The sequence below is a fragment of the Bufo bufo genome, chromosome 2, assembly GCF_905171765.1.
Source record: "Bufo bufo chromosome 2, aBufBuf1.1, whole genome shotgun sequence".
Lineage (NCBI taxonomy): Eukaryota > Metazoa > Chordata > Amphibia > Anura > Bufonidae > Bufo > Bufo bufo.
Genome location: NC_053390.1, coordinates 589,450,130 through 589,472,409, shown reverse-complemented (window position 1 = coordinate 589,472,409; position 22,280 = coordinate 589,450,130). Strand labels below are relative to the sequence as shown.

General features: G+C 42.9%; 1 protein-coding gene across 1 annotated transcript in view; it reads right to left on the bottom strand.

Annotated features, from left to right (window-relative positions):
* The window catches only part of PDE5A (phosphodiesterase 5A), a 404,052-nt gene that overhangs the window by 263,036 nt on the left and 118,736 nt on the right, over positions 1-22,280 (bottom strand). Inside the window, exon 3 of the mRNA XM_040418267.1 lies at positions 5,172-5,265. Within this exon, the coding sequence (XP_040274201.1) occupies positions 5,172-5,265 (94 nt within the window). The remainder of the gene's footprint in view (positions 1-5,171; positions 5,266-22,280) is intronic.

The following is a 22,280-nucleotide window of genomic DNA, read 5'->3' as shown; positions in this document are numbered from 1 at the left end:
AGGAGGTTGTTTTAAGCCACCGCCTTTCTCAATAAGCCCTTTCCCACAGGCCCACACCCCTTTTTGGCTATATCAATAAGGATACTTTTAATTACATTTTACCTGCCTGTGAAGCTGAATATTTTTGAACTGCAAAGAGTGTAAAAAGTTGATAAATGTGGTGCAAATGATGAACGCCAGTTTTTTGGCACAAATCACACGAAATTTTTATAGTCAATAGTAAGTCTGATCCAATTGCTTGTAGGGCTAGCTCAGCTGAATGTAATGATACTTTTTACTTCATTCTTAAAAAAAAAGTACTTTTAACCCATAGGCAATTGACAAAAACATTCATTAAGGCCAGTACCAAGCCATTCTATGCAATCCTGCGGTTGAAGTGAATGAGTCCGCATCCATTTTGCAAAATTGTGGAATAGATGTGGACACAAATATACGGTTGTCTGAATGAGCCATTAAAGTATAATTGTAATTTCTTTTTAATGTGTAGGGACAGTCAGAGCTTACTATGACTAACCAAAGGTAACCTCTATGCAACTGAAGGCCTTTCTCACATTAGCTAATGTTAATGCTCATAAGTCCACCATCAGGAGCACAGAACAACAATGGTGTTGTAAGGAGAATTGCAAGGAGAAATCTGTTGCTCTCTAAAATGAAAATTGCTGCCTATCTGTAGTTTGCTAAAGAATACCTGGACAAGCCAAAAGCTATCTGAACAATGTTTTTTTTGGGCTAGCACAGCTCGCCACCATTGGTGGAACAATAAATTCTGAATTATACCAGCAAATAGCTGACTCTTAAAGTGTAACTGCCATTCTATTTTTATTTGTGTAAGGCCCCTTTCACACGGGCGAGATTTCCGCGCGGGTGCAATGCGTGAGGTGAACGCATTGCACCCGCACTGAATCCGGACCCATTCATTTCTATGGGGCTGTGCACATGAGCAGCGATTTTCACGCATCACTTGTGCGTTGCGTGAAAATCGCAACATGCTCTATTTTGTGCGTTTTTCACACAACGCAGTCCCCATAGAAGTGAATGGGGCTGCGTGAAAATCGCAAGCATCCGCAAGCAAGTGCGGATGCTGTGCGATTTTCACGCACGGTTGCTAGGAGACGATCGGGATGGGGACCCGATCATTATTATTTTCCCTTATAACATGGTTATTAGGGAAAATAATAGCATTCTTAATACAGAATGCATAGTACAATAGGGCTGGAGGGGTTAAAAAAAATTATAAATAAATTAACTTACCTTAATCCACTTGTTCGCACAGCCCGGCTTCTCTTCTGTCTTCATCTTTGCTGTGCACAGGAAAAGGACCTTTGATGACGTCACTGCGCTCATCACATGGTCCATCACATGATCCATCACCATGGTAAAAGATCATGTGATGGACCATGTGATGAGCGCAGTGACGTCATCAAAGGTCCTTTTCCTGTGCACAGCAAAGATGAAGACAGAAGAGAAGCGGGGCTGCGCGAACAAGTGGATTAGGTGAGTTAAATTATTTTTAATTTTTTTTAACCCCTCCAGCCCTATTGTACTATGCATTCTGTATTAAGAATGCTATTATTTTCCCTTATAACCATGTTATAAGGAAAAATAATACAATCTACACAACCACGATCCCAAACCCGAACTTCTGTGAAGAAGTTCGGGTTTGGGTACCAAACATGGCGATTTTTCTCATGCACGTTCAAAGCGCATTACAATGTTTTGCACTCGCGCCGAAAAATCGCACATTTTCCCACAGCGCACCCGCATCTTATCCGAGCCAAAAACACGACGCCCGAGTGAAAGAGGCCTAATGTATAGGGGCAGTGATAATGACCATTTTTGTAATATACTTTAATTACTGAAATCATACATTTCTATTCGAAAAATAGCTCTAAAGTGGCCCATTTTTGAGCCTTAGCAACGCTCCTCTATCTTCTGTTTACATAACAGTGGAGACTTGCTAACACTGATAGTTATGTAAACAGAAGACAGAGAAGAGTTGCTAAGGCTATTTTTTTGTATCATTTCAGTAATTAAAGTATATTACAAAAATGGTCAGCATCACTGCCCCTATACATTACAAAAATAAAAATAGAACGGCAGTTACACTTTAAGAGAATGTGCATCACACAGCAGGACATCAACCCTAAGCACAAAAAAGTTCTACAAAAGAATGGTTAAAGAAGAATAAAGTTTTGAAATGGCCAAGCCAAAGTTCCGACCTTAAAGAGGACCTTTCACCTGGATATTCTTAATCTAATTATTATCCTACCTTATAGTGCGGCCCCGACTGATGTCTTGGCACTTTTCATTTTTCTAAAGAACCCCCTGTTCGTCCGCTGTGGTCCCCGTATCTTTTGGAGCCTCATATGCTAATGAGGTGACTCGGTTATACTAGGCGTGGACTTGTATTTCTCCTGGGCGCGGCTATCTTCTCCCTGGCTGCAAGTGCATTAGCATATGAGGCGCCAAAAGATACAGGGACCACAGCGGACGAATGTGTGTGTGTTTGTGGGGGGGGGTTAGTCAGAAAAAAAAAGTGTCAAGACATCAGTGGGTGCCGCACTATAAGGTAGGATAATAGTTAGATTAAGGATATCCAGGTGAAAGGTCCTCTTTAAGCCAAAGGAAATGTTGTGGGAGGACATGAAGTGAGCAGTTCATGGGAAGAAGAGAGTTGAAGCTGTTTTGTATGGAGGAATAGGTTAGAAGCCAATGTGCAGGACTAATCAACAATTACCAGAAAGATTTACTAGAACAATTACCAGACTGACCGCTGCTCCCTTGACCCGAAGTGACTGCATCATAGTATTTTATGATACAGTCAGTTCCTATCTAATTGCAGGTCTATTGTACTGTACTCAAATGACGATATGAGCACAGCACAAGAGACCAGCTATCAGATAAGAACTGACTGTATCATAAATCACTATGATACAATCCTGATCAAAAGTTTAAGACCACTTGAAAAATGGCAAAAAAATCATATTTTACATTGTTGGATCTTAACAAGGTTCCAAGTAGAGCTTCAACATGCAACAAGAAGAAATGAGAGTGAGACAAAACATTTTTTGAGCATTTAATTAATTGAAAATAACGATTAAACTGAAACAGGCTTTTTTTCAGCTGATCCAAATTTTAGGACCACATGCCTTTAAAAGGCCAAATCTGTGCAAAGATGTGGATTCATTGTCATTTTCTGTCAGGTAGTCACACGTTATGATGGCAAAGGCAAAAAAACTCCCTTTTTGAACGTGGTCGGGTTGTTGAACTGCATAAGCAGGGTCTCTCACAGCACGCCATCGCTGCTGAGGTGGGACGCAGTAAGACAGTCATTTGGAATTTCTTAAATGATCCTGAGGGTTATGGAACAAAAAAGTCAAGTGGAAGACCCCAAAAAATGTCATCAGCACTGAGCCGGAGGATCCAATTGGCTGTCCGTGAAGACACTGGACGATCCTCGACCCAAATTAAGGCCCTTACTGGTGCTGACTGCAGCCCCATAACCATCAGACGGCATCTGAGACTGAAGGGCTTCAAAAACAAAAAAACGTCTTCAAAGACCTCGCCTCCTTCAAAGCCACAGAACTGCTCGTTTGGACTTTGCAAGAGAGCACCAAACATGGGGCATTCAAAGGTGGAAGAAAGTTTTATTCTCTGATGAAATATTTTTTTACCTTGATGGTCTTGATGATTTCCAACGTTACTGGCATGACAAGCAGATCCCACCTGAGATGTTTTCTACGCGCCACAGTGGAGGGGGCGCCATAATGGTCTGGGGTGCTTTTTCCTGGAGCTTCAGGAAGTGCAGGGACGTCAAACGGCCGCTGGCTATGTCCAGATGTAGTACACAATGCCCACAGGACAAGGGACTTCTTCCAGGAGAATAACATCACTCTTTTGGCCCATCCTGTGTGTTCCCCTGATCTAAATCCAATTGAGAACCTTTGGGGATGGATGGCAAGGGAAGTTTACAAAAATGGACAACAGTTCCAGACAGTAGATGGCCTTTGTGCGGCCGTCTTTACCACTTGGAGAAATGTTCCCACTCACCTCATGGAAACGCTTGCATCAAGCATGCCGAAACGAATTTTGGAAGTGATAAACAATAACGGCGGAGCTACTATGTTTGGAAGTTGGATTTCTGTTTTGGGGGGGTTTATTTTTTCTTGGAGGTGTGGTTCTAAACTTTTGATCAGCTGAAAAACAGCCTGTTTCAGTTTATTCGTTGTTTTCATTAAATTGAATGCTCAAAAAATGTTTTGTCTCACTGCCATTTCTTCTTGTTGCATTTTGAAGCTCTATTTGGAACCATGTTAAGAACCAGCCATGCTAAATATGATTTTTTGCCATTTTTCAAGGGGTCTTAAACTTTTGATCAGGACTGTATAATCAGTTCAGGTCAGGGGAGCCACAGTCGGTCCAGAAGATGTATCCGACACACGTTTTGTGTTTCCAGGACCGAGCATGGTTTTGTGAATCAGGCCTAATAGGTTAATCAGTTCTTCTATATGTGCTTCTGAGAAACCTGTTACTAATCATTACAGCTTCCAGAGCTTTTCTAGCACTCTAAATGGCCATTCTTCCAGCTATATGAGCAGGTTGGATATATCAAGGTATAACTGCAGAGATTTACCATACAGGAGTATGGAAAACTAGGTAAGAACCATTGTGGGAACTATATGAGTGGTATTGGTTAAAATCCCTCTTTCTAAAAATCACATATAACTAAGAAATGGCTAAATAGAAGTTTACACAAAGGGCACTCGTACGATAGAGTATAACCACAGGATCGATCCACGTGTGGATTTCTGCTAATTGCCAGGCGGCACCCGTACTCGCCATTTGAAACAATATTAAGCAGAGATGTGTCCTGGTAATCCACATGCACATCCTGCAGCCGAACTGCATCGGTAAAGGTAAACCAAAGTGACGGATTAACTCAATGAACTACAATCAGTGGTGTTTAATTTAATATAGGGATTAATACCTTTATTTTTCAGTGTTCCAAACAACTCTGGTAATGTATGGGTTACTAAAATAAAATTCTCCCTCAATCCATCCATTGGTAAAAGACACTCTTTATATACTTAATAACAGCAGACAGTGTAGGTTCGCCTTATTAGTCTTTATGCTCAGGAAATGGGAACATTTAAGGAAAGAAATTGTCTGGCTTACCTCTTCCCTGTGGTTCTTAATTGGCATACAAAGAATACTTTGTGTTTTGTACCCAGTAATTTGGTCAACTTCCGCATTGAATCTGGAATCCTGAAGAAGGGAAAACAACACTGTCTAATTAGATAAATTATTAGAAATGATTTATCTTCAGGAAAATATGATGAGACGACAGACGTTCCTGCCTAAATACTCAACCACAGCAGCAAGCTATGCATTTCAGAGCAGGATAAACCACTGCAGAGGACGAAAATCATCTTTATAGTATAAGGAGTCTTGTCACTCCACCCAAAAGGAAGACAAACTATAGAGCAAAGACTGGAACAGGGGCAAGCATTCAACAAGCCTTAAAGGGAACCTGTCACCGTGATTTTTGTGTATAGAGCTGAGGACATAGGTTGCTAGATGGCCGGTAGCACATCCGCAATACCCAGTCCCCATAGCTCTGTGTGCTTTTATTGTGTAAAAAAAAACAATTTGACACATATGCAAATTAACAAGAGATGTGTCCTGTCCCTGAGATGAGTCAGGGACAGGACTCATCTCAGGTTAATTTGCATATGTATCAAATAGTTTTTTTTACACAATAAAAGCACACAGAGCTATGGGGACTGGGTATTGCGGATGTGCTAGCGGCCATCTAGCAACCCTTGTCCTCAGCTCTATACACAAAATCCTGATGACAGGTTCCCTTTAAGGCTTCCTTCACATACAGTTTTGGTTTGGTGTTATTTTGACACAAACATAGGCCTGTAAAAAAAACAAGCTTTGTTTTAGTTTTTTTGTTCACACATTTTTCCAGGATTTTTTCCTTATGAGATACATACCGTATGAGAAAACACTGAAAAAAAACTTACATTTTTTAAAAAAGCAAATAAATAAAGAGATCCAGTAATTCTTCACTTAACCCCTTAAAGATTCACTATACTTTCACACAATTTCATTTTATTTAATAGAGAGTGGTATAACTAGCAAACTGCACTCCACCTAAAAAAAAACCTGTAAAGTCATGGCCACTAGGCATCTCACTCCTATCTAATTTACAGTCAGCAAAAACAGTCCCGGGTAACAGAGACTAAGAGGAAGTGAAGGCGTGTCATAGCTGGCTTAAATCCTGAACCTGCCTCCTGCCTTTCTGTAATTTTGATCGCTCCCTCCTTATCTGTTCTGTGAGCTCCAGAGCTGAAAACAAACATAGTGGGAAGTAAGAGAAAAGATGCCACAGCAGTACAATGCTTGCTGACTTCCATAGAAGGGATATGCTCCCTGTTTCTGAGTGAAATGTATCTAGCTGTGCAGCTGAAACAGGGAGTAATATGGCTGAAAAAAAACATTAGGGAAGCCCAAACCTAACTGTTTCTTTACAGTTATGATTGTACGAAGAAGCACAGCCATTATGCAAACTTTTTTGAAAACACAGGTACGCTTTAAGGACCACACGCCCTCCCTGCATTCAAAGAGCCAAAATGTCTTTATTTTTCTGTTGACAAAGCTGTATGAAGGCTTGTCATATAATCTATTGTGAAACTGTAAAAAATGTATTGTGGGGAGGAATAGAAAAAACACAAATCATCCTTCGTTTTTTGTATTTAGCTTTTACACTGCTCATGATGTGGTAAAAAATAAGTTCACTTTATTTTCTGTGGCTAAAACCAGATGCCCATGATTTTATCTGTTTTCTGTCTGCAAACCACAGATCTGAAAAATAAAGATACCTCTCAAATGTATGTATACTAATGCCAGAAGTCTGACAAGTAAAACTGGGGAACTGGAATTAGTGATGTGAGAGGAGGACTATGACATAGTGGGAATAACGGAAACATGGCTGGATGATAGCTATGACTGGGCAGTTAATGTACAAGGTGTAATGGGGTGCCGAAGGCGCACTCGGTCTCCCATCAGCCGCAGACCTGCTGCTTAGCTTCGGGAGCGAGGATCTGTGTTTGACCTCGTTCCCAGGGCGGCTTTGCTAGCTGGGAGGCTCCCTGCTCCTAGGTCTGCCTTGAGCGCCGAGCTGATCACTCGGTGCTCGACTGGTTGGTCTGTCGGTCATGTGACGCTGGCCACGTCACATGACCCTCACTCCCCACTATAAATACAGGCAGCCTGCTGGCCACAGGTTGCCTATTAATTTAGGTTCCTGGCAGTTGTTGGATACCTGTGTACTTACCTGATCCTGTTCCCTGACGATCCTTTGCCTGCTCCTCCTGTACTGCGCATCTTTCCTGATATATTGACCTCGGCTTCCACCTGACTATTCTTTGCGGACTCCTTTGGTACTTCTTGACTCTCCTGGTATTTATGACCCCGGCTTCTCCTGACCTTTCTTTGCTTATCCCTCTGTACTGCGTTGTCCTCTGGGTTTTTACCCGGTCCGTTCACTATCCGTTATTTGTCTTGTCTGTCCTTCCTGCACATATCCTAAGTTAGGTACTGCCGTCCAGTTGTCCCCTGTCATCAGGACTCGTGAGGCAAGTAGGCAGGGCCAGGGGTGAGGGTGGAGCGCAGTGGTCACTATCCTCCCCCCTGTGTGTGTGTGTACGTGACTGTTACAGCTTAACAGGCCCAATAACCACTGTATAATGAATCCTCTGGTGACCCTGACTGACCATGTCTCTAATCTGACGCAGATGGTGAAGGAGCTAGGGAAAAAACTCAGTTCCTTTGAGTTAGGGCAAGGTTCTTCCACTCCTGAGGCCTCCAGTCCGCATTTTGAGCCCCAGATTAAGCTCCCAGAACCCTTTTCTGGAGACCGGAAGAAGTTTCTCTCTTTTAAGAGAGTTGCTGACTTTACTTCCGTTTGCGCCCCGTGTCCTCTGGCCCCGAGAGTCAACGCGTGGGCATTATCATTTCCCGACTACAGGGTGATCCCCAGGACTGGGAGTTCTCTTTACCTGCTGGCACCAGTTGTTTAACTTCTGTGGAGGGGTTCTTTCAGGCCCTGGGTACCCTCTATGATGAACCAGACAGGGCTCTAGTAGCCGAAACAGCTCTAAAGGCACTGGTTCAGGGCAATCTACCTGCGGAGGATTATTGCACCCAATTCAGAAGGTGGTGTGTCCCCTCAGGATGGAACGAACCAGCCCTGAAGAGTCAGGTCAGGTCTGTCTGATAATTTAAAGGATCTTCTGGTCAGTTATCAACTTCCAGAGACCTTAGAGGAGATGATGACCCTTGTTGTCCGACTTGACCGACGGGTTAGAGAGAGACGACAGGAACAACAGTTCTCTTCTCAGATGGTGGTCCAGCTCGAGGCCTATCCCAGAGACAATGCTGAGGTCTCCACCGAGGAACCCATGCAGGTTGGCATGACCCGAGGGAATCTTCGCCGCAGACGTGGAGAATGCTTTTACTCTGGAGATCCTGACCATTGGATCAACCAGTGTCCTAAGAAGGTCCTCTCTGTCAAGTTTCCTAAGGCAAGGCAACCTAAAGACCAGGTACACCCTGATTTTTCTAAATGTAAGCTTTTACGATTTCTCTGGGGTTAGATAAATGGCCGGGTAAGGCCTTTATTGATTCTGGCTCAGCGGCCAGCTTTATTGACTCTGAGTACGCTGTAAGATTGGGTATTCCAATGTTTGCTTTACCAACTCCTATCCATGTCATGGCTATTGATGCTACTCCTCTTATTGGTGGTACGGTGAGCTCATGTACCTCAGAGATTTCTCTAACCGTGGGTGTGTGCCACTCAGAGAGATTTTCCCTTTTAGTCCTGGAGAACCTACCGGCTGAGGTGGTACTAGGGTTGCCTTGGCTCCGACTACATAACCCCACTATAGATTGGTCCAAGGGGAAGTTGGTGAGATGGGGGCCTAAGTGTGACTCGTGCTTGTCCGTGGTACAGGCTGGGGTCTCAGTAAAGTCTGATACTTTACCCACTGTTGTTAGGGAATATTCTGATGTATTCTAATCACCAACCCCGGAGGTTCTACCCCCCCATAGACCTTATGATTGTACTATAGAGCTAGTAGAGGGGGCCAAGTTTCCTAAGGGGCGAATTTATAATCTTTCTAAGGCCGAACGCAAGGCCATGGAAGATTATATTAAGGAGAGCCTTGGTAAAGGGCATACTAGACCTTCTGTCTCTCCTATGGGGGCGGGGTTTTTCTTCGTTAAGAAAAAATATGGTGGTCTTAGGCCATGTATCGATTACCGGAGATTAAATAAAATCACTGTCCAGAATAGATACTCCCTCCCATTGATTCTGGATTTATTTAACCAGGTTCTGGGGCAACCTGGTTTTCCAAGATTGACCTGAAAGGGGCATACAATCTAATCCGAATCAAGGAGGGAGACGAATGGAAGACGGCGTTCAATACTCCGGCAGGACACTTTGAATATCAGGTGATGCCTTTTGGACTCAGCAATGCCCCAGCTGTGTTCCAAAACTTCATGAATGACATTCTTAGGGAGTTCTTAGGTAAATTTGTTATTGTCTATCTTGACGACATTTTGATATTCTCTCCTGACTTCAAATCCCATGTGTCTCATGTAAAACAAGTATTAGAGGTGTTAAGGGAGAATCAGCTATCCGCTAAGCAAGAGAAATGTGTCTTTGGTGTACAGGAGATTCTGTTTCTAGGGCATGTTCTGACTCCTCACGCCTTCAAGATGGATCCTGGTAAGGAACTAGCAATTAAGGAATTAAGGAATGGGTAAGACCTTCATCCTTAAAGGCCTTACAACGGTTCTTAGGTTTCGCCGGTGTTGAGGGCACTAATGATCTGGTTTCTAGATCTTATTGGTGGCCCACTCTAACTAGGGATGTCAAGTCCTATGTGTCAGCCTGTGAGGTTTGTGCCAGGTCCAAGACACCTAGGACTCGCCCTGCTGGTAACCTACGACCCCTACCCATTCCCAGTAGACCCTGGTCCCATATCTGGATGGACTTTATAACTGACCTACCGCCGGCGGAGGGTAAGACTGTAGTTTGGGTAGTGGTCGATAGGTTTAGCAAGATGGTCCATTTCATTCCCCTGTCTAAACTCCCGAATGCCAAAACCCTGGCGTCTATTTTTGTGAAAGAAATTGTTCGATTGCATGGTATCCCGGAAAATATTGTTTCTGACAGGGGTGTGCAGTTTGTGTCCAAATTCTGGAGGGCCTTCTGTCAAAAATGTAAAATTTCATTGTCTTTTTCCTCTGCCTACCACCCTGAGAGTAATGGGCAGACTGAACGCCTTAATCAGTCTGTGGAACAATTCTTGAGGTTGTATGTTGCTGATGACCAGCAATTATGGGTGAAATTTCTTCCATTGGCTGAATTTGCTTTGAATAACCATGTCAATTCTTCTGCTGGGGTTTCACCTTTCTTTTGTAACCATGGTTTCCATCCCCGTTTTCATTCTGGGTCATCCGTCTCCTCCTCTAACCCTGAGGCGGATAGGCTCACCTCTGAACTGTGCACAGTTTGGGCCCGGGTTCAATCGAACTTAGAAAAGGCTCAGAAAATCAAGGCCGATAGGAGACGTTCAAGGGGGGTAAATTTTCAGGTTGGGGATAAGGTATGGTTTCCTCCAAGAATCTCTCTTAAGGTAGATTCTAAAAAGTTTGCTCCTCGTTTTATTGGACCATATAAGATCACGGAGGTGATTAACCCAGTATCATTTAGGTTGGAGCTGCCCGAGTCATTCCACATTCATAATGTGTTCCATAAATCTCTACTTAAAAAATATTTTGAACCGGTAGTACCATGGAAAACCTCGCCTCTGCCGGTTCTTGTTAATGATGCTGTCGAGTATATGGTGTCTAAAATAGTGGATGTCAGGAAGGTGCGTAATTCCTTGCAGTACCTGATTCACTGGAAGGGGTATGGACCTGAAGAGAGATCTTGGGTACCTGCCAGGGAGGTTCATGCTCCTAGACTTGTTCGAAAATTTCATTTAGAACACCCTGAAAGGCCATCGCCTGAAGTCTTGGGTCCTCGTCGTGGCCCCTCGTAAAAGGGGGGGTACTGTAGGCGCACTCGAAGGCGCACTCGGTCTCCCATCAGCCGCAGACCTGCTGCTTAGCTTCGGGAGCGAGGATCTGTGTTTGACCTCGTTCCCAGGGCGGCTTTGCTAGCTGGGAGGCTCCCTGCTCCTAGGTCTGCCTTGAGCGCCGAGCTGATCACTCGGTGCTCGACTGGTTGGTCTGTTGGTCATGTGACGCTGGTCACGTCACATGACCCTCACTCCCAACTATAAATACAGGCAGCCTGCTGGCCACAGGTTGCCTGTTAATTTAGGTTCCTGGCAGTTGTTGGATACCTGTGTACTTACCTGATCCTGTTCCCTGACGATCCTTTGCCTGCTCCTCCTGTACTGCGCATCCTTCCTGGTATATTGACCTCGGCTTCCACCTGACTATTCTTTGCGGACTCCTTTGGTACTTCTTGACTCTCCTGGTATTTATGACCTCGGCTTCTCCTGACCTTTCTTTGCTTAACCCTCTGTACTGCGTTGTCCTCTTGGTTTTTTCCCGGTCCGTTCACTATCCGTTATTTGTCTTGTCTGTCCTTCCTGCACGTATCCTAAGTTAGGGACTGGCGTCCAGTTGTCCCCTGTCATCAGGACTCGTGAGGCAAGTAGGCAGGGCCAGGGGTGAGGGTGGAGCGCAGTGGTCACTATCCTCCCCCTGTGTGTGTGTGTGTGTGTACGTGACCGTTACACAAGGTTACAGTCTGTTTAGAAAGGATCATCAAAACCGGAGAGGGGGAGGGGTTTGCCTTTATGTAAAGTCCTGTCTAAAGCCCACAATCTGGGAAGATATAAGTGAGGGACATGAACATGTGGAGGCACTGTGGGTAGAGATACATGGAGCTAAAAACAATAATAAATTACTAATAGGAGTTTACTATGAACCACCTAATATACCAGAGTCCACAGAAAATCTACTACTAAATGAGATAGACAAGGCGGCAAATCATAATGAGGTGGTTATTATGGGGGACTTGAACTACCCAGATATAGACTGGGAAACTGAAACCTGTATATCTCATAAAGGAAACAGGTTCTTGTCAATAATCTTTACCAACTGGTTCAGGACCCGACTAGAGGGACGGCCATACTGGACTTAGTATTAACCAATAGGCCTGATAGAACAACAGACATGCAGGTTGGGGGACACTTGGGAAATAGTGACCATAAAGTAATAACCTTCCAATTATCATTCAAAAGAGCGTTTCTACAGGGAGGAACAAAAATACCAAACTTCAAAAAAGCTAAATTTAGCCAACTAAGAGAGGCCACAGGCCTAACTAACTGGGACAAAGTCCTCAAAAATAAAAATACAGCCACAAAATGGGATATCTTAAAAGCATCCTAAAATCTCATTGTGAGAGGTACATACCGTATGGGAATAAAAGGTTAAGGAACAAGAAGAAACCAATGTGGATAAACAGAACTGTAAAGAAAGCAATAAATGACAAAAAGAAAGCATATAAAACACTTAAACAGGAGGGTAGCACGGAAGCACTGAAAAATTATAAGGAAAAAAATAGAACATGTAAAAAACGAATAAAAGCGGCCAAACTAGAGACCGAGAAATTAATTGCCAAAGAGAGTAAAACTAACCCTAAAATGTTCTTCAGTTATGGTATATAAATGTTAAAAAGTATAAATCTGAAGGTGTCAGCCCTTTAAAGAGTAATGAGGGGGGAGTCGCAGAGAGCGACGAGGAGAAAGCAAAGCTGTTAAATATTTTTTTCTCCAATGTATTCATTGAGGAAAATAAACTGTCAGATGAAATGCTGAATGTAAAAATAAATTCCCCATTAAAAGTGTCCTGTCTGACCCAGGAAGAAGTACAACAGCGACTTAAAAAGATTAAAATAGACAAATCGCCAGGACCGGATGGCATACACCCCCGTATCCTAAGGGAATTAAGTAATGTCATAGCCAGACCCTTATTTCTGATATTTGCAGACTCTATACTGACAGGGAATGTCCCACAGGATTGGAGCATAGCAAATGTGGTGCCAATATTCAAAAAGGGTCCAAAAACAGAGCCTGGAAACTATAGGCCGGTAAGTTTAACATCTGTTGTGGGTAAACTGTTTGAAGGTTTTCTGAGAGATGCTATGTTAGAACAACTCAACGGAAATAAGCAAATAACGCCATATCAGCATGGCTTCATGAGGGATCGGTCATGCCAAACTAATTTAATCAGTTTCTATGAGGAGGTAAGTTCTAGACTTGACAGAGGCGAATCAATGGATGTCGTATATCTGGACTTCTCCAAAGCATTTGACACTGTACCACATAAAAGGTTTGTATATGAAATGAGAATGCTCGGACTGGGAGAAAATGTCTGTATGTGGGTAAGTAACTGGCTGAGGGATAGAAAACAGAGGGTGGTTATTAACGGTACACACTCAGATTTGGTCACTGTCACTAGTGGAGTACCTCAGGGGTCAGTATTGGGCCCTATTCTCTTCAATATATTTATTAATGATCTTGTAGAAGGCATGCATAGTAAAATATCAAATTTCGCAGATGACACTAAACTGTGTAAAGTAATTAACACTGAAGAGGACAGTATACTACTACAGAGCGATCTGGATAGTCTGGAGGCTTGGACAGATAAGTGGCAGATGAGGTTTAACACTGACAAATGTAAAGTTATGCACATGGGAAGGAATAATGCAAGTCACCAGTACATACTAAATGGTAAAACACTCGGTAACACTGACATGGAAAAGGATCTAGGAATTTTAATAAACAGCAAACTAAGCTGCAAAAACCAGTGTCAGGCAGCTGCTGCCAAGGCCAATAAGATAATGGGTTGCATCAAAAGGGGCATTGATGCCCGTGGTGAGAACATAGTCCTACCACTTTACAAATCATTAGTCAGACCACACATGGAGTACTGTGTACAGTTCTGGGCTCCTGTGAACAAGGCAGACATAGCAGAGCTGGAGAGGGTCCAGAGGAGGGTAACTAAAGTAATAACTGGAATGGGGCAACTACAGTACCCTGAAAGATTATCAAAATTAGGGTTATTCACTTTAGAAAAAAGACGATTGAGGGGAGATCTAATTACTATGTATAAATATATCAGGGGTCAGTACAGAAATTTATCCCATCATCTATTTATCCCCAAGACTGTGACTGTGACGAGGGGACATCCTCTGCGTCTGGAGGAAAGAAGGTTTGTACACAAACATAGAAGAGGATTCTTTACGGTAAGAGCAGTGAGACTATGGAACTCTCTGCCTGAGGAGGTGGTGATGGTGAGTACAATAAAGGAATTCAAGAGGGGCCTGGATGTATTTCTGGAGCGTAATAATATTACAGGATATAGCTACTAGAGAGGGGTCGTTGATCCAGGGAGTTATTCTTATTGCCTGATTGGAGTCGGGAAGGGATTTTTTATTCCCCTAAAGTGAGGAAAATTGGCTTCTACCTCACAGGGTTTTTTTTTTTGCCTTTCTCTGGATCAACTTGCAGGATGACAGGCCGAACTGGATGGACAAATGTCTTTTTTCGGCCTTATGTACTATGTTACTATGTAACTGTGTGCATGCCGCAATTTTCTCACTCCGTTCATTAGAACTGGCTATCCTTATCCACAAAACAGGCAAGAAAAGGACATGTTCTATATTTTGCAGCGACATGGATGTGGACAGTACACGGATTACATCTGTATGCTTTAAACTGCTTGCTGACAGACAAATGTCTTAAAATGTCCCACTGGTCTGCATATGATTCTGTGAGGATGTTTCATCCTTGCCGTCCAACTGGTTGAGAAGGCCTACAGAAGGCAGATAATGATATCATTTCCATTTTTACCATCCCAACTGCTGTACACACAGAGCTAAATGGACACTGTGTATAGAATTTAGAAAACAGCCATGAAGCTTCCTGCTCCTACCCCAGTGATCGTCTGCCCGCCGGGTAACTGTAGGAGCTGCTTGGTCTTATCAGACTCAGATCAGATCTGCGGTGAAGACCCAGAGGCTGTTCCTCCTGTAACTGGAGTTAATATACTAGCTCTAGTTATAAAAAAAATATATTGTATGTTCAAATGCACCCAAAAACATTGTATGATCTTATGCGCAGCACAATGTGTAAAAGAAAAAGACAAAATTATAATACAAATTCACTAGTACTAGCCCAACCCCCGGCATAATGGAAAAGAAACATAATAATAAAAAGTATTTTAGTTGCACAGTGTGCTATTAAAAAAAATTGAGAAAAATTTGAAAAACCTGCAAATGACCTGCAAGTGCTAAAAGAAAATATGGATCTGGTCCTGAACTGGGAAAAATGTCTCGGTCTTGAACTGGTTAAACTATCTGTGATAAAGACACAAGAAAATGACAATACAATCTAATTTTATCATAATGGTAGTGAAACAGTGCTGTGCTTCATTCACAAAGTATATGCTTCCCAGTGTAGAAATCAATATGTAATAAGCGTCTGAACCTCGTGTGACCTTACTCTGCCAGTATTAATCATTGTTGCCACTTTTATTATTGGACCATTCACATTTATGCAAGGACATTACCTAATGATAAGATCTAGCAATATTATTGCTATAGTAACATAGTCCGACACATTCCTCTTCTCTCCAGTCCTGTGTTACAGTATCATCTGTGTGCGATGATTGCACTAACCTTGTACAGACACGCGGTGAGGCTTATTTACCAGATAAAAAACTATGGTAACTACTGGAAAAAACTTCAATGAAAAAGGTATTTTCTTGAAATTCTGAGGACATTCCCAAACATAACAAGAATGGGCCTTAGGGTACTTTCACACTTGCGTTGTTTGATTCTGGCAGGCAGTTCTGTTGTATGCAAACGCATGTCATTTTTTCTGACTGATCAGGCATTTTTCAGACTGATCAGGATCCTGATCAGTCAGAAAAATGCCTAATCAGTCAGAAAAATGCATTGCAATACCGGATCCGTTTTTCCGGTCCATGTCATCCGGAGAAACGGATCCGTTATATATTTTTTTCACATTTTTACCGATGTGCGCATGCGCAGACCGGAAGGACAGATCTGGCATTTCGGTATTTTTAATGCACTAATATATTTCAATGTAAATTAGTGCCGGATCCAGAATTCCGGCAACTGATCCGGAATTTTGGACGGAGATAATACCGTAGCATGCTGCAGTATTTCCTCCGTCCAAAACACAGTTCAGTGACTGAACTGAAGACATCCTGATGCATCCTGAACGGATTTCTCTGCATTCAGAATGCATGGGGATAAAACTGATCAGTTCTTTTCCGGTATTGAGCCCCTAGGACGGAACTCAATGCCGGAAAAGAAAAACGCTGGTGTGAAAGTACCCTTACAAGGGCTGTTCAATATCAATAACAAAAGAGTGGCCAAATGAGAAGTGTCTAAAATATAGAAGTGATGATATTCCACTGTTTTCAGGCGCTGGACACATTCAATCAGGCGACTGCTTTGGCAAATAGCACAGCTAAGAAATTATTGTTAAGGCTGGAATCACACTGAAAGTTTTTGGTGCAGTTTTTTGAATGAGGAAGATGTGATTTGTGGGTATTTTTCTTTATCTTTTAGGATACAGCTTCATGGCGACAAAAAAGTGAGAAGCTACACGGCAATAAATCGTGCAACATTTTTTGTAATGATAGTCAATGGGGTTGCACTGTGACATGCTGCGACTGCATCACAACAGTCGCACAAAAATCCACGTCGGCATGTAGCCGTAGCCTTGCCTTTAGATTTGGATCTACTTCTGGCAGAATAATGGTTCAAGTTTTTTGTATTTCTTTTTTGATAGAACGAGCAGGACTCACTAAGGGTCCATTCACACGTCCGCAATTTCGTTCCGCATTTTGAACGGCATTGCGGACCCATTAATTTCTATGGGGCAGCACGATGTGCTGCCCGGATCCGGAATTGCGGGTCCGCACTTCCGGGTCCGCAATTCCGATCCCGAAAAAAATAGAACATGTCCTATTCTTGTCCACAAATGCGGACAAGAATAGGTATTTTCTATCAAGTGCCGGCGATGTGCGGTCTGCAAAATGCGGAACGCACATCGCCGATGTCCGTGTTTTGCGGATTCACGGATCTGTAAAACACACACGGACGTGTGAATGGACCCTTATAGCACATCTTTCTTTGCTGAGGAAAATAATCCATTTTGAATATGTCAGCGCAGCAAATCTTATACAGGGACACTTTTACAGCTTACTTTAGTTAACGCCCAAAGCATAAATTATTTATATTTCTTCAGAAAAACACATGCATCTCTGAAAGACAAGGGACAGAGAATGCGTCATCTTATAAACCCGCACCTCTATGGGATATCACTGCTTGGAGTAGACAAAATTGTATACACAGGCTATAAAACGAGTCATCTTCGGTAAACCCCAATAACTAGGGATAATGGAGGAACTACAAGTGGATTACATAATCACCAGTGCAGGCACTGGTGACACTATCATCATGTCGCCTAAGACCCGGCGCAGGCAGTCTTGATGATGTCATTGCTTCATGACCACCTGTGCCAATTTACTGCCTACTGGACTTCAGGCCTAATAGACAATGGGGTAGGAAGCCATCAGCTCCCATGCCCTGCTGTATAAGGCTACTTTCACACTAGCGTTGTTTGAATCCGGCGTTCAATTCCGTCAACAGAACTGCCCGCCGGATCCGGAAAAACATGTGAAAACTGATTACATTTGAACCCTGATCAGGATTTTAATCACAATGAAAAAATGCATTGGAAAAAACGGATCCGCCATTTATGGACTTTAACTTTTTTTTTCACATTTTTCGGGTTTAACATGCTGGATCCGTTTTGACAGAACACACGGCGCCGTATCCGGCGTTAATGCAAGTCAATGGGAAAAAGGCCTGATCCGGCGTTCAGTCAAAGTGTTCCGGATTTTTGGCCGGAGGTAAAAATACAACATGCTACGGTTTTCTGAAAAGCCTGATCAGTCAAAAAGACTGAACTGAAGACATCCTGATGCATCCTGAACGGATTACTCTCCATTCAGAATGCATTAGGATAAAACTGATCAGTTCTTTTCCGGATTTGAGCCCCTAGGACGGAACTCAGCGCCGGAAAAGAAAAACGCTAGTGTGAAAGTACCCTTATTCAGTTGAATTCAGCACGGTACCTTGGGGCGCTGGGATCATCAGATCATTATGAACCTGGGTCAGCAGCCATGAGAAGGGCTTGGAAAGTCTTTGGCAGAGGCTTCTCTGATCTCCACTTGTGATCATACCGACACGGCTGCAGTACCTGCACGATAAGGATGCTTGTTATGATGTGGCTACAGTCCGCCACTCATCACAAGAATACTCATCAAGTTAAGCCATTTTGGACACTACTGGAGACCGCAATAGGCTTTCCTCCAGGATTTCTCTTTTTTTTTTGTTTGTTGCGGCATTCACTATCTAGCTTCAGGGTTCGCAGTGCCTCCCACATGTACATTTTCCGGAAGAACAATTCTGGCACCATGCTTTATAGTGGGCAAGTTGTGTTTTTGGTGATGTGAGGAGTACCAGTTAATTATGTGATTAATTTGTTGTAATGAGGTTGGAGAAAGATAGATTTTTCATGATTCCTGAATGCTAGATCTTTTTTTTTCTAAGAAACTTCTAAAACGTTACAAAATTTTAGTTACCTTCTAAATGGAGTCTGTCAGCAGTTGTGGCCATGATAAACTGCTAACAGCAAAGATGTAAGGGCTGGGGAGAGCAGTACAAATATACCTTTGGAGCAGATGTCATTACAGTAAGTCGCGCCACAAAAAGGGTACAACTACACTATGACATGTGTCCAGAAATTTTTTGTAATGATAGTCAATGGTGTCGCACTGCGACAATGTGACATGCTGCTTGGATGGATTGTTTTCCACTGTCATGTCGCACCTCGTCGCAGTGCAACAGCATTGACTATCATTATAAAAAATGTTGCGGGACTTTTCGGCAACAAGTTGTGCGACCCATGTCACTGTGTAGCTCTAGCCTTATTCTGCCAAATTCTGCTCTTGAAAGCGTCCAGGGTGAGGTTTCACTGAGAAGTGCTCCCTACATTCAGCTGCTTCACAGCCCTTCCCCTTGGCTCTGTGTGACAGCTGGAGACCTGACTGAGAGCAGAGCTTGGTAGACTGTCCCTAGACATGTGCCCACACCGAGGAGTAAGCCAAACAGTAGTGCCTTCAGCACAGACTTGTCCACTACATTGTGCCAGCCATATAGCTGTGCCCATAATATAGGTAGTCAATCCAGATGTTACTGGCCCATGCCAGGCCATATCATGCATACTGCTGTAATTAGGTCATTTATTTTATGGATTTGATTGGTTTACTAGTAAAAAAAATAATGTTGCATTTGGCTTTATTCACGTCAGTGTTTGCATCAGTGAGTGTGAGCCAAAGTGGAGGCTATACAGAGATAAGGTATAATAGAAAGACTTACACTTGTTCTGTGTTTTTGACACACACCTAGTTTTGGTTCAGAATCACTGATGAAAATCACTGACCAAACACTGACGTGTGAAAGTACCCTTAGGCCTCATGCACACGACAGTTGTTTTTTGCGTCCGCAAATTGTGTGTCCGCTAAAAAAAACGGATGCGGCATCCGTTTTTTTGGGAGGATCCGTTTTTTTCCACAGATCCCTTGTAATAAATGCCTATACTTGTCCGCAAATGTGAAAAAAGTAGGACATGCGCTATTTTTTTGCTGAAGGGAAACACGGACAACGGACGCGTAACACAAACGGATGAACTATCAGCATTTTTTTGCTGACCCATTGAAATGAATGGGTCCCCATCCTATCCGCAAAAAAAAAAAACGGAACGGAGACCGAGAAAAACAACTGGCGTGTGTATGAGGCCTTATACTGATACAACCTATATGATTTCCCCTCCTACTGACAACTCTGCTATAGGTTCTTTCTTCCTTCTTTATACTGTAAGACTAGGGCTACACGGCGACTTGTGATGCACAACATTTCATGTAATCTAAGTCCATGGTGTCGCAATGTGACACGGAATATGTTGCCACATGACACAAAAAATACAGACATGCTGGATTTTGTGTTGCAAGTCTAGCACGACATTCACTCCATTGACTTCAATATAAGTCACACGCAAGATAAAATTAAACACCCATGGCTTACAGCTACTATAAAAAGGGCAATAAATGACAAACAGGGCATTTAAAAAAAATACTAATCTAAGGGGTCAGCTATAGTCTTTGAAATTTACTAAAGGCTTAATAAAATCTGTAAAAAAAGATATAGCATCTGCAAAAATATAAATGAATGACAGGTGGACAAAACGGATCCCCAAAATTTCTTTAAAGGGAGTCTGTCACCACATTTGAGCCTATTAGACAGATCCAATAGCGTTATATGTGCCACCCAGAAGTTTAAAACGGTACCTTTGTTGCATATACCGGAGTCTTGTTTCAGCCAAAAATGAACTTTGTAGGTTCTGTAAATGCGCCCTCTCAAGTGCCCAGGGCGGCATCTCAATCTTCCGAGCCCAAGACCGGACCTCCCCAACGGCTCATAACCCCGCCCTCCGTGTGCCTCTGCCCGCCCGTTTACGCTCCTCCTCTCTCCTTTTCCACTGCGCCGCAGGAGAGAGGAGGAGCGTAAACGGGCGGGCAGAGGCACATGGAGGGCGGGGTTAGGAGCCGTTGGGGAGGTCCGGTCTTGGGCTCGGAAGATTGAGACGCCGCCCTGGGCACTTGAGAGGGCGCATTTACAGAACCTACAAAGTTCATTTTTGGCTGAAACAAGACTCCGGTATATGCAACAAAGGTACCGGTTTAAACTTCTGGGTGGCACGTATAACGCTATTGGATCTGTCTAATAGGCTCAAATGTGGTGACAGACTCCCTTTAACGGCTTCATAACATCCATCCTACAGCAGAAATGGCACTCTAAACATGATGCCTGCTCCAGAGTGGGCACCATAGCCGTGGGATTTCTGCTGACATCTGGGGCTAATGTCTAGTAACATAGTAACATAGTAACATAGTACATAAGGCCGAAAAAAGACATTTGTCCATCCAGTTCGGCCTGTTATCCTGCAAGTTGATCCAGAGGAAGGCAAAAAAACCCTGTGAGGTAAAAGCCAATTTTCCTCACTTTAGGGGAATAAAAAATTCTGAGATTGGTGATTATGCCATGGTCAATTGTGAGATCGGGAAAGTGCTGACATCAGGAAGGCCATTTGCTGGTGGTGATAGGCTGTCGCATGCTAGAGGCTACCAGACCTATCACAGGTATATTCTCATGAATGCCTGCAGGTGGCAGTGTTCAATAAGAATACTGAAATTCCCATATACTACTGTATTAAACCAGTGTAGTATATGGGAGAAGGGGTCTTCATATGGCTATGTGAACAGAAAAATAAAAAAAGTTATGACTCTGGGAATGCAGGGAGTGGAAAACAAAAACAAAAACTGTCGCTGTGTCATGAAGGGGCTACAAATATATAAATGAGAGGTTAGTGGTTACTACGGATCAGGAAAAGGCAGAGCTACTAAATGGGTTTTTCAGCTCTGTACATACAAGAGAAAGGAGCTGATGTCAGCGGTGTCAGTAATGTTAATACATCCCGTAACATACTAAGTAGGCTAACTGTAGATATGGTCCAAGCTAAGTTAAATAAAGTAAATGTAAACAAGGCTCCGGGTCCAGATGGATTCCACTCAAGAGTGCTTAATCATTAGAGGAAAGGGTGATTTTCCATTCTTGCATTTTCGTTTTCACTCCCCGTCTTCCCAGTTGTAACATAGCCTTATGACAGCTTACTTTTTGTAGGACATGGTGTACTTTCTAATGCCACCATTTATGGTTGCATACAATGTATTGGGAAGCGGGGGAAAAATTCCAAATGAGGTGGAATTGGAAAAAAATTCGGCCAGTTAAACTGTTACCTTCATTCTCCAGGTCAATACAATAACAACAATACCACACTTTTTATAAAAACTTTATGGGGCATTGAAGTGACAAAAAATGGCGAATTATCTGTTATTTTTTCCCGTTACGCCATTCGGCTTATGGGATTAATATTGTTATATTTTGATAGTATGTGAGTTTTCACATACGGCGATGCCCATGATGTGTTTTTTTTTTATTGGTTAAGTATTTTGGTTTTGGGAAAAGG